This window comes from Lepus europaeus, chromosome 7, assembly GCF_033115175.1.
Source record: "Lepus europaeus isolate LE1 chromosome 7, mLepTim1.pri, whole genome shotgun sequence".
NCBI classification, from domain to species: Eukaryota; Metazoa; Chordata; class Mammalia; order Lagomorpha; family Leporidae; genus Lepus; species Lepus europaeus.
This window is the reverse complement of record NC_084833.1, coordinates 97,849,558-97,862,833: the sequence shown is the minus strand read 5'-3', so window position 1 is coordinate 97,862,833 and position 13,276 is coordinate 97,849,558. Positions and strand designations below refer to the sequence as shown.

The 13,276-nt window shown below is 43.1% G+C and overlaps 1 protein-coding gene across 1 annotated transcript; it reads right to left on the bottom strand.

Moving 5' to 3' along the window:
- Window positions 1-9,741: 9,741 nt before the first annotated feature.
- On the bottom strand, window positions 9,742-10,425 carry C7H11orf87 (chromosome 7 C11orf87 homolog). Its single transcript, XM_062198354.1, has one exon. It carries the CDS (start codon window positions 10,423-10,425, stop codon window positions 9,778-9,780), a length of 648 nt encoding a protein of 215 aa, XP_062054338.1. The 3' UTR covers window positions 9,742-9,777.
- Between the last annotated feature and the right edge of the window lie 2,851 nt (window positions 10,426-13,276).

Genomic DNA, 13,276 nt, shown 5'->3' with positions numbered 1-13,276 from the left:
CTATCTTAACCATCTTATCAGACTTGCTTGTTACTTAGTTGTGCTTTGAATTGAATGGAAATGTACTGATTAATTAACAACGAGCTTCTCAATGTTACTACCCCTCCCCACTGGGGGAATGTCAGTGTCTGATTCAGTGTTCAGTAAACATAAATTTCTTGTGACTTTCCTACTAAAATCTATTTACTCATTTATAAAATCAGGGGCCTGGATAAAATGAACTTTTAAAACCCTTCTAAAAAATCTTCTTTAATTAACCCATATACCTTCTTGACTTCAAGTCTTTTCTCAAATATCATTGTTTTCAAAAAGGTCTTCTCTAACTACTCTTTTTTAAATTCAACCCTCCTGGAATATATCCCCTTCCCTGATGAATTGTCTTTGCAGCACTTTTCTTCAAATAACATACTGTACAATGTATTTGGGTTGTTAATTGTCTCTCCCCACCAGAACAAAATCCATGAGGGCAGGACTTTTTTCTATATTGTTTATCACTGGATTTCTAACCAATATAGACCATGCAAATTATCCTGCCACAGCATGGTTGCACCTCCTATGTAAGGCATAATCACCATCCTTTGTGTATATCCCTAAAGGACACAGTGCAAATAGGGAAAGGGGGTCCAGTTCACAAGCCAAAACTAGAGAAGTGAGTGTTCCTGTCTTTCTTTTCCTTACTCTTCCCTCGTGATGCCCTCCCCTTTGGAATTTAGTGACCTACATTTTCTTCTTTTCCTTCATACATTTTTCTATAGAAAAGTTCACCAATACTGAAGCACCAAATACTGCCATCATCTATGATCTCTCTCAAGGGATAGAAGCCCATAATATAAACCACTGGAATAAAACTCAACTTATTTGGGACTTTACACACTGACAAGTAGAGGGAGAAGGTGGCATATTTTCAAAATGAATAAATTCCATGAAGCTTGAAATCATCAGTTTCGTGTAAATGAGGATAACTAACAAAATATTTCTGAAGCACCTCCTGATGTGGGCTTGTTTATCTCCCTTCCACATTTTATCCTCCATTTTAAGCCTTAGCTGTGAATCTGGAATCAGGATATAGTATATTTCATTTAAAAAGCAGGAAGTGGGGTGGTAATGTGGCACAGTGGGTCAACCTGTCTCTTGTGATGTCCATATCCCATATCAGGATGCCTGGGATCAAGCCTACCTCCATTTCCAGTTAAGCTTTCTGCTAATATGCACCCTCAGAGGCAACAGATGATAGCTCAACCACTTTGGTCTTTCATTGATGTGGCAGACTTGGATGGAGTTCCTGGTTCATGGCTTCAACCAGTCCAGCCCCAACTATTGCAGTCTTTTGGGGAGTGAACCAATGAATGGAAGTGTTTCTCTCTCTCTCTCTCTCTCTCTCTCTCTCTCTGTGTGTGTGTGAGAGAGAGAGAGAGAGACCCTACCTTTCAAATACATATAAATATATTTTCAAAAGGCAGAAATCTCATGTTTAACCCATCTAGGAAAGTCCTTAAGGAATAATATAGAAATATCTATAATTTCCTGTCTTTGGTAATTTGTGGGAAACGAAGGAGCCAAATATTGATGGAGGATTCTAAGGTGGATTCTAAGACTCTTGCTCCACAAACCCTTGATTATGGGAAAAGCTGGAATATAGTGGAATCCAATAGTTGATAGAACTGGGGAACTAGAGGACTCTGAGGCTGATAAGGGCTTTAGCAAATCTCTCTAGCTTTACTATGGGAACCTCTGCTAGGTTCAACTTCTGTCTATTTTCCTATCTCCAACAAGAAGGCAGTGACAGTGGGATGATGGTTGTACAAATGGACAACCAGAAGGCTTCCTGTTTCCTATCATCTTAGGGAATGCATTAAGAGACCCCAAAATCCCCATTTTCCACAGATGAGAGGGACTTAGGATGCTTATAACATAGTGAAGCAAAATCTAGAAGTTGGAACAAAGCAAAAAAAAAATGCAGACTTTTATTTTGAGGTTATATAAAAATGTCCAGTATCTTATGCTCTAGTGGTGAATACCAGCCAAAACTTGCCATATCACAACAGTCATGAATTCAGGAAGCAGCCCAGACTGGTCAGTCTCTCACCCCAATCAGCAAGGATTCCTTTAACACTGTATAGGTCTGAGAAACCTTTTTTCCTTCTTTATCATGATGGGATGGCATAAATAATACACTATACTACCTTGGAAAGGAACAGAGGAAAGAGAAAATTTGAGATTTTCCAAAAAGGGCTTTCCAATGAATAGGTTCCTGTGAAGAACATAGGATGAATTATAGGAAAACAGAAAAACCACATTTACTTTACATATACATACATTAAGGGTAAGTATTTTCTCACTCAATGCATTTTTTACACCTTAGTTTAGTGAAGTCAATAGAAGATTTCCTGGGATTTTTAAGATTCAGTAAGTTGAAAAATTTTACACCACCGAGTGATTACAAACCCATAGCCTAAAATAAAAATCCAGAGTTAAGGCTATGACCAAGGAAGTGAGCATTTGAAGTACTGATAAAGGATGAACACTGCAAGATATAAAAGAGTTGTTAGGAATTGTTATCACTTAGTCTGTAAAGTATAGCAAGTACAGTTTGTAGAGAGGGGATCTCAATACTATCAGTTCTAACCCATACCTGGAGCATATATGAAAATAGTAATTTTGGAAGAAGAGATTGGACTTCAACAACTAATCAGAAAAAGAATGCAAGGCCGGTGCCAGGGCTCAGTAGGCTAATCCTCCACCTGCAGTGCCGGCACACCAGGTTCTAGTCCCGGTCGGGGCGCCGGATTCTGTTCTGGTTGCTCCTCTTCCAGGCCAGCTCTCTGCTGTGGCCCGGGAGGGCAGTGGAGGATGGCCCAAGTGCTTGGGCCCTGCACCCCATGGGAGACCAGGAGAAGCACCTGGCTCCTGGCTTTGGATCAGCGCCATGCGCCAGCCGCAGCACGCTGGCCACGGTGGCCATTGGAGGGTGAACCAACGGCAAAAGGAAGACCTTTCTCTCTGTCTCTCTCTCTCTCACTGTCCACTCTGCCTGTCAAAAAAAAAAAAAAAAGAAAGAAAAAAGAAAAAAAAAGAAAAAGGAAAAAAAAAGAAAAAGAATGCATAGCTAATATTTCATAATCTAAATTCACTAAGGGAGATTCAAGGAGTAAGGAACATGACAGTCTTGTGAAAACGAGCTAAGTTAATGCCTTAGAAGTTGAAGATAAAGAATACATGCCTCCAGAGAATAAAGAGCACCATAGCTAGAGAATGGTTTTTATCATTAATCCATACTTGCTGTAACCCTTAGACAAAGATAGCTACTCAACCCCACTTCTGTATTCAATATACACAAGTTTATCTCACCTCAAAGGAATTTCTGACACATTATCTTCAGCTAATAAATGATGAGGGCAGGGTAAAGTAATGGGCCAAGATTGGAAGGGAACTGTGCCTTCTTAGCAGATAGTAATATGAGATGAAAGATTCAATCTATACCCAGGTATTCTAGCCAAACATGGAGTGCTTGTGTGGAAGTTAATAGGGAAATATAAATAATATAATAATTAATTTCTTATATCATTAGGCAAATGGAAGATCGGACTTTAACCATAAGTACATATCCTCTGTGGGAATACAAAGGTTCACTATGGTGGCATGATATCTATCAAATGTCTCAATTTAGGATTCCTTATCAGGAATCTTATTTTTTCTGTCTCCTACACTCTTTGCAACTGCCATTAAGAGTAATTCTAAGACTGACATCAGGTATAGAAAAATTTCCATTATATGAATGGGAAGATAACCATAGTAGGAGGAGTCTTAGATAGAAAAAAGGGACATTAAGACATTCTTGTAGTCTTGGTAAATGTGGGGGAAAGTATGACAGAAAATAAAAGAGAGGCAGATGGCCATAAAAGCTGTCATTCTTCTGTTCTTTACCCACACTGAGAAGCCTAAAAGAGGGTGGTGGTTGGTGATCAACATCTAAAAAGCTTCAGAGAGACTCATGTATTAGAGATAAATGGAAAGATCCTCCAATCCAAATATATTAGTGTGGGACTAAAAGACCTCAGAAGAAATTCCTTATGGTGTTATCTAAAATGGAGCAAGAGTAGGAGAGGTAAGATGTCAGGGGAGGAGGGGTAGATGAGGGATCTTAAGATTAAATCCAACCTATGGAAGGAAGACCTTTCTCTCTGTCTCTCTCTCTCTCATTGTTTGTAACTCTACCTGTCAAATTAAAAAAAAAATTAAATCCATGACTTTCCACGGTATGGCCAGGGCATGCAGGGCACCGCGATGTTCCAGTTCCTCCAGAAAGGGAAAATCTGTGGAAGCACTGGTGGACTTAGGAATAGAAGGGGACAGGATATATAGATTCCCACAGATGATCACCTTGACACTGGAGATAAAGGCCCAGGGGTCTAAGATCGCAGTGGCAAATTGTCAGCACAAAAGCTGTTTGGCACCACAGTACCTCAGACTAGGGAACAGCCTTGACAAGTTGCTTTTCAGCAGGGTTTAGCTAGGATATAACAGAATTTATATGAATCTGAAACTCCCATTTTTCCCTAATTGACCCAAAATCATGTCAGCTTCAATACTTGATATACTTGTTTGTATTATAGAATAACAAGCCAAAAAAGAGGAAATCTAAGCTAATAGCCTTAAATGTCTGAGTATGCTTAAGGGGGCTAGTGAATTATACATTAGACTCAGTTTATTGGGTAAGAGCAATGTTTATACATACCCCATTTCTGAGATGCAATTAGGAAGAGTAGATGAGGTATAATTAACAAAAACACTATAGGTTCTTTAAGCGTCTGAAGGTAATAAAGAATTTTTGTAATCCCATATATTCTAAATTAAGAAGGAAATAGCATCCAAAAAGCCAATTAGCAAGAAAACTTTTTTATTGATAGAAAAGCAAAACAAATTTTCCATGAATACTAGTATTTGTTTTATTCTCTCTATTGAATATACTCAAGTTCAAAAATCAGTTATTTCTGTAGTTGTTTTTGTTGTAGTTGTCACTGTCACTGCTGCTGCTGTTGTTGTTAGTGTCTCCAGAGAAATAACCCAGTGTAATCACAAGAGTCAAGCAAATATCTCTGCCTCAAACAGGTAGGGCCACCTTGATAAGTATTGTCTTCAATTGAAATTAATTAAATTCTTATTCTCAGATAAGTATTCCTACATGGCACCAATTGTATTATTAAATTGGTGACAATTGGCATCTTTATCAAGCCTTATAAGCCGTTTCTCAAACATTACCAGATAAATAAAAAAAAAAAAGCAGAATCAGATTTACATTCAGTCCAGTGATTAAACACCCTCCTATGGAAAGAGCAATTCATTCTAATATGATTTGAAACATCTGTGGTCCATAATCACTAGTCCAAAAAAAGAGTGGCCCAGATAAGTGCTTCTACTATTCTAATTAAAAGTCCAGATTCACATGGTAATGGACCTGAGGAGCCTGACCCGATTCAATTTAGTTTCTGGTTCTTATTTAATGTATAATTTCCATGTAAAATCAGCTAGCAATTACTCAACTGTCACCCACAGAAAAGCATTTAAAGCATATATTTTTACACTGGTAAAATGAAATTGTAACCATTATCTAATTAATTAAATTAACAGTTATAGAAATGTTGGAAAGTTAGATGCCAAGAACTTTAAAAGCTAATTTATCCATATTTTCAAAAAAATTTAAACAAAATTAAATAATGTAATAATCATATTTTCACTTTACCTTTAGCTATACAGATATGTTTCATCTGCACACAAAATATATGTTGAAATTAAAAAACAAAACACAATCAGGTTTATGGTTTAGATTGGCCCTAAACTTCTCCTGAATACTTTTGCTTTTCATTTAGACATTTGGACCACATTGAAATGTCCATAATTTCATTTTCACTATTACATTTCAGTCACTATACTAAGAAAGGAAGCTTGTCCAATTATCAGTTTCCTTAGTCAACCAGGACTCTCCTCTTTCACTAAACAAAGAGAAAGTCATTCAGATTTGACTCAGAGAAATAAGTGCATGCATATACCTGACTTCTCAGAATCCTCTCTGGATAAGAGGGTGGAACAACTATTTGGTTTCTATCTCATTCTTGTAATGACAGAAAAGAGAATACAAAAAGTCCATTGTAAATTTGTACAAAATGTATGCATATATAAATACATTATATATGGGTGTATATAAATTCTAAAGGTTATATCCGTCTACTTCTTTAATATTCAAAATCTCATACAGCTGACATAATGGCATTTTCTCTCCATTTCTCCCATCTTAAAAAACAATAAGAATCAAGCATGCCACCTTATTAATATTTAATAGCAAATGCAGAAGTTGAGCTGGAGCTTTAGGGGTTTGAAGCAATTAGTTTGACGGGACATCAGTGAATAAAATCCTTAAAATAAATTTAGTTATTTCCAGATTGTCTTTTTTTCTGTATAAATGAAAACTTAAATGCTCTGTTGGTAGTATCCCAAACTCCTGAGACTATAAAATGAGTTCTATAAGAAGCAATGCTTTAAACAGGATCTGTACAGATTGCTTGGATATGTGCTTATTGCCATAATTTGGTGTGGAGAAAATCTCAAATGATACTTACAGAAGTTTAGGGTTCTTAGTATATTAACCTCAGCATGAAATCAAACTCACAAACTGCATTATCTTTACATAGGGTACTATTAAAAATAGTAAACCAGAGCTAACGGAGAAAGCCATACACATTTAAAGGTGCACAATAAAAGCATATTACAGATGTGTGCCCACATTTAAAGGTATCAAGACCTCTCTCTCTCTCTGCCTCTCTCTCTCTGTCTCTCTCTCTCTCTCTCTTCCCCCCTTATCCCTCTTACAATATGCATAATTTTTTATTTCTCTTGCTGTTTCTATCCCTCTGGGGAGAAAATGACAAAGGACATTACCCCCTGCCCCAGAATTACAGGCTGCTCCTTGTAAGGGGATTATTATTGCATGCCTTGAATGCATTATGATTCATAAGGCAAGAACATATGAGTAGCTTCAGCACCAAGGAAATGGAATCATCATCCAGAACTGCTCACACAGAACATCTTATTGCTTTAATAAAATGGGAAATTATTCACTGTAAAAGTGCACCAAATAAGGGAAAGAAAGTAATATCCATGCATTTACTGGAGCTTATTGAAAATAAGGAAGCTCCCTTCTGGGTCCCTAAATCTATTCAAATGCCAGTCCAAAAGTCATTCTGTAATAAGGTATTAAAGAACTATAGCTGGATGTGGGTGAGCTACAAAAACTAATGGACTTTCTTTCTCACAGTGCCTTAGTCATTCTGGTGTACAATGTAGAGCTCTGATGCACTAAAGGATTCCCTAGTGGCCTGATAGAGTTAATGCACTCTTTTATCTATTACTAGGAAGTGACTAAGGCACTGGAGAGAATCTGGTTCATTGTTGAAAATATTGTACCCAAAGATTATACCTGGTCTTCCTAGTATAGCAACATGGCACGTTTAAATGTTAATTTTTCTGTGCTTCATGAAAGGACTTGTGTGCATATCCAATGAATGACTAAAATTAATTTTTTAGAATTATTTTTATATAAAGACTGAGCTTGGGCAATTTAATAGGTAACAAAAATCATCAGAGGCAATATTCTTTCTGGAGAATACAGCATATGCCTGGAACAGACATAGAATATAGAACAATCATTCATTTTGGAAGATATATTTTAGGGGCACTGCTGCCTTACCTCCTGCAGGATAGTAAGGACTTTTTTAGTTGCACTTTTTGTACATGATATTCGTATATTTTTCAAACATTTGAATAGCTGTCAGAGAGTTGGTTTCTATGAAAAGATGCCATTGCATATAATTAAGACTGTAATATGCTTTCTACCCCTTCTATCATCCATCCAGCAGAAACACAGTGGTAGATAACCACAGAAAGACTCCATTTCCAACACAGATGGCCTTGTCTGGCATCAGGAGACAGAGAAGAAAATATCTATCTCCATCTCTCACTTTTGCCTTGATGTTTTTCAAGTGTTCAACAAAGTTAACTAAGCCAGACTCAGAAAGAGAAAGACAGTCCTTTTTCTGCTGCATCTCAAATGCAGGCACAAATTTTTAAATTAATAAGCTTCAAACATCTTTATTCTATAAGTAGTTACTAGATTTAACTTCTCTTAAAATTTGCATGTCCTGTCACCCAAATTGCCCAACACCCCCACCAGTCTCACCCTCAAACATGTAAGCAAGCACACACACCACTGCCTCCAGGTGGTAACTACATGCAGGCACTGTTTAAATATTAACCATGTTTTAATAGATGGCATTCCTGCACATCCATTATATGTTTACTGTCTTTGTGGTTATTTCTATTATTTGCAAAAGAAAAAAAAGAAAACATGTGTGTCATCTTTTTATAACAGTCTACTACAGAGTAAGGTACAAAAGAACACTTTTGGAAACAGCAGAAGCCAGGTCTGCACCACCAAATTCTTCATCTAGTGGTAATTATTATATCATAACAACAGCTGGAAATTAAGAGCAAGGATATACAATTTGGAGTTTGTAGTACAGAACTATATTTTTCTTCTGTATTTGGTACCAATGTAATAAATCTATAACAAAGGTGCACTTGTTCTAAAAATAAAACAGAAACATTCTGGTTGGTTAGATACTGCACTTTCTGTACTGCACATCACCTAACACTTTTTTTTTTTTACAAAAAAGGTAATTAATGCAATGTGTAATAATAAGAAAACCAATTGTACACGCTAACATGATTATAGAAAAAAGGAAAAAAAAAAAGCAATCAAAAGCAATAGGACTATAGTCACTTTCCTAAACAGCTCCTCCTTCACCTGAGGAGAAGGTAACCATTACGGTGAGGCGATTTCAGCACCAGACCTAGTTGGACAGCTCCCAGATTCTCTGAATCCTGAAAATGCCATGAGTCTAACGTGTATGAGTGGGGTTAGGAAAGGGAGCAAAGCCATAATTTTTAAAACTCACTTAAAGATTCTAAGGTACTTATACTCGGCCAGCGAGAGACATTTCTCAGCGTAAATTAGAATGATCAGTTCTGGAAAAGGTCACGGTTAACAAAGAAAGCTGAGAAGAAGGTTAGCTGGAGGGGGTACCTGTAATGAGCACTTTTCTGGGACTTTCTCTGTGGCCTCTTGGAGTCCTGGTGCTTACTGCTGACGTTTTCTTTATAATGTACTATTGCCTGAGCCCGTCTGAAGGTGAGCATGGGGAGGGAAGGGAAGCTAAAGGAAAAGTGAAAGCTGGAGCCAGGGGCAGAGGGGAAGGAAAGTAACTAAACCTTAACTTGACAGCTATGTACAACATTGCAGGGCCCGCTCCCCTCCCTTTGCTCCAGGGGTCAATGCCTTTTATATATTTGGTAGTTTGTGCGGTTTCTCCTCCTTATTGAGGGGGGCGCGGGATAGGGAGGGAAAAATGCATCTTTCATTAACAATGAGAAATTATGTGATTTGTCATGCGCTTGGATTGTGTTATTAATATTATAATAATTACTATAAATATTAATAAAGGATTATTATCAGCGTTATTTCTTCTTCCGAGACTTTCCTAGCCCAATATTTACAAATACCGCACAGTGCCTCGGCGGAGGAGAAACGGAGTAAAGGGAAAGAAGGTAAGGAGAGAAGGAAGAGGAAGGAGAGGTCAGAGGAAAATGGAAAAGGAAGGAAGGACAAAAAGCAAGGATGGCAAAGATGCTGGAAACGAGGAGGGGGAGAGGAGAGGGGCTAGACAATCAGGACAGTACCACCGTTTGCAAAAGGCCCTCGCCAGTTGGGTCCAAGCAGGAGGAGGCTGCCTGTGCTCCTTGTGGACTGGGGGCTGGTGGTGGAGGTTCAGGAGCACAGGGGCCCTGGCACGGGAGGCCAGGGGACGAAGAGGAGGAGGAGGAGGAGGAGGAGGAGGAGGAAGAGGAGGAGGAGGAAGCGATGTTGGAGGGGGCGCAGAAGGCAGAGTCCCGGGGCTGCCTCTCCAACCGGGTTTCTTTAGCGTGGTTTGGGGCCTGCGTGCCTGCCCGGGGGAGCCCCCCGCTGCTGCGGCTACCGCTGCAGTGATCCCGCTCATATTCCTCCTGAGCCCTCTGCATCTTCCGCTTCTTCATCCTGCGCTTGTGGATGTGGAAAGTGGAGAGGGACAGCACGATGAGGCAGAAGATGAGGGTGACCAGGACAATCAGCACCAGCGTGGAGGAGAAGGACTGGAAGAGCTGCTGTCCCACCTGCGTGATGCAGGTGCCGCCACCGCCGCCGCCACCGCCGCCGCCTGCGCCCGGGCCGCGCGCTCCAGCGTTGCCGCTGCCGCTGGCGTTGGGGGAAGCAAAAGTCCGGTTGAGGAGACACGGCGGCAGCGCCAGCCTCAGCTCCTTCGGCGCCCGGGCACTCATCAGCGCTGGGCTGGCAGGGGCCAAGCCCACCAGGCTTCCTCTCTTGGGCTCACGGTTCCCACCAGCCAAGAAGAGGATGGAGCCCCCGCCACCCGAAACTACTCCCGGACTCGGGAGGGGGTGTGCGCGCGAGCCAAGGACTGAGGGATCAGCTGTTGGCAAGCAAGCTGGCCAGGGAGCGGGTGGCGCCGAGGAGATCCTCTCCGGTTCCGCCTCGAACGCGACTCCGCGCTCCCTTTTTCGTTCGCGAAAAGGCACCAGGCTGCAAAGAGAACAGGCTTAGGTTATGTTCCCGGCCGCTACCCAGGGCAGTGCAGAGCACGGGAAGAGTCGGCCACCACTGCAAAGCGGCTGACGGAGCACGCGGCCCCAAAGGGGCGCTGGCCGCCTTCTCCGCAGCCGGCGGACCCCTGCCCGCCCGCCCCTGGCAGCGCACCAGAGCCTCCCGTAGCCGGCTCGAGCCTCTCGCCGGGGAGGGGTCTGCGCTGGAACCGCGGAGGTGCAGATTACTCAGCAGATAAGGCAGCTCCCTGCGCCTTTCACAACTTTGCAATTGCAACAGACACGGCGGTCTTCTCGGCTCGCGGTCCTACTTCCCAGAGCGCTGACTCGACTCTACTTCCCGGCGCCCTTTCCGCGGACGTCTTCGCCTAGATGCCTCTCGCCCCTGCACCCGCTCCGGGTACGCAGTCCTATCTTCCCTTCCCTCCACCTCCAGAGTCTCCCTCCCCAGACGACGTCAGATCACTGAGGTCCCATTCCCAGGGGGTACCCCTAGCACCACATCCCTCCCACTCTGCCTCTGCCCGCGGCGGCTGCTGACGCGCAGGATCACGACCCATTCTTTCTCCAGCCTTCTTCTCTGGTACCCTGCCCCACCCCACCCCCCAAAACGAGCAGAAACACCTTCCTCAGCTGAAGCACATCCGCGCAAACGCCCCCTTTCCTCCCGATCGTCCTGTGTCCCTATTTGTCAGGATCCTGCTTCTCTCTGGGGGAGATAGAACTGAAAGGAAGAGGGTTCCCGCCTGCAAAGTTTGGGAAACAGACCTTACCTCCGGCCTTCCCAGACCCAGCCCGCGGGCTCCGAGGCTCTTCCCGGGTACCACAGCCCGTGGACCCGCAGCGCGCAGCAAGAGCCTCCGAGCAGCTCCCAAGAGGTGGCTGCAAACTGTTGCACTGCGGAGCAGCGAGGCGGCGCGCGAGCCCAAGCTGGGGCCGGGGCAGGGGTGGGGGTCGAAGCTAGGGCCAGGGGTGCCCGCCGCAGGCCGCAGGGCTGTTCTCTCCATCGGCGTTCTACTGGAGAGCCACAGGGCCATTCGAAACCTTTAGCCTCCTTGGGTCTCTTACCTGGAGCCGCCAGCTGGCTGTAGGTAGGGAGCCCCCGCCGCGCGGCTGCAGTGGTGGCTGCAGAAAGCGCGGAGTGAAGGGGCCAGAGACCGAGCGGCGCTGCCGCCGCTGCCACCGCCTTCGCCGCTGCTTCGGGGAGCTCAGCTCCCAGCCTATTGCCAGAGAGGCCGGTGACGTCAGGCAGCCACCGCCAGGGCTCCAAGCCACCCTTCAGGCCCCCACCCACCTTCATACCCCAACACCTTGTCCTGGCAGAGGGAGCCTCCGTCACACAGGTTCCCAGTTCTCTGTTCTGCTGTGGGCCTAAGAGGAGCAGCCCCCTCCCCCACCCTACCAGCAACCCACCTCCTTACACCCCCTTGCCTAGGAAGGGTTGAGGCTTTGCTTCTCCAGCTGTCGGATTCCTCACTCTCATTCTCCCAGATGGTCCGAGGAACACATTTGCACGCCCTGGAGAACCCTCTCCCCAAGGTGCACAGACCAGACTTACTCCCTGGTGACGATGAGGATTCCCCCGGACCGCAAATCCTGTCTATGCTGCTCCTTTTTCTGAACATAAACTGCCCGCAATAGGGGTATAACAGATGTCTCAACGTAAGTGTGACAGAACCTGAAGCACAAACCCGGACATGAATCAAATAATCCAAACTAACCATTTTCCTCGCCACCAGAGTGCCCAAATTATTTTCATCCCACCCATCTCATTATCTTCTCCTCCTTCACAAACTCATCTCATTATCTTCTCCTCCTTCACAAATGTATACCCAGGCCCAATACACACTAATGTATTAAAAACTCCTCTTCTATCTAGACACCAGCCGTTAATACTCGTGAGTAGGAAGGTGAAATGACTCCTAGGAATGCAAATAAACTGCCCTGTGCCGTTTTGGGTGTCTCTCATGAGGCACCCCCTCACTGGCCCTAAATCTTGGTAAAGTAAGTGCTTGGTGCACTTGTTCTATAGCCTTTCAGCACAGTGGAGAAAACTTCTGGAAGGGTTCTCAGCAACCTGAATAAATCTGAGTTGGGACTAGTCAGTTGAAGACCTTTGGAAAACATACAAGGAGTGCATTTGGTCACAGTAGCCATCTTTGAGATGACGGGTGTTCATTTTGCTATTGGAGAAGTCAGATTGGAATAGGATATAAGGAAATCCATTTTATTATTAATGCATATTTCCTTCTTCCTTCCCTGCTGTTTTCTTCCTGTCACCAAGTCCAACACAATGCCTGAACAACACTTGCTAAATTGAATGATAACAACATGCACGACTGCTTTTTCCTGATATGCATCAGAGATGAGAGGTAGCAGAAATGGTTGATGCCTACTTGCTTTTATTTGCTGTACTTGTGAAGAAAGAGGATCTGCCCCCTAGAGATAGAAGTTGTCTGTAATCTGGGGTCTCTTCCTCTCACCCTGTGTTCCTATCTAGTCTTATTACAAATTCTCTTTTTTCTGTGCTAGCATATCACATATAGAAGAAATAAATCACATCTCCACA

Coding starts and splice junctions, on each gene's coding strand:
- C7H11orf87 (XM_062198354.1), bottom strand. CDS start 10,425: ATGAGTGCCCGGGCGCCGAAGGAGCTGAGGCTGGCGCTGCCGCCGTGT.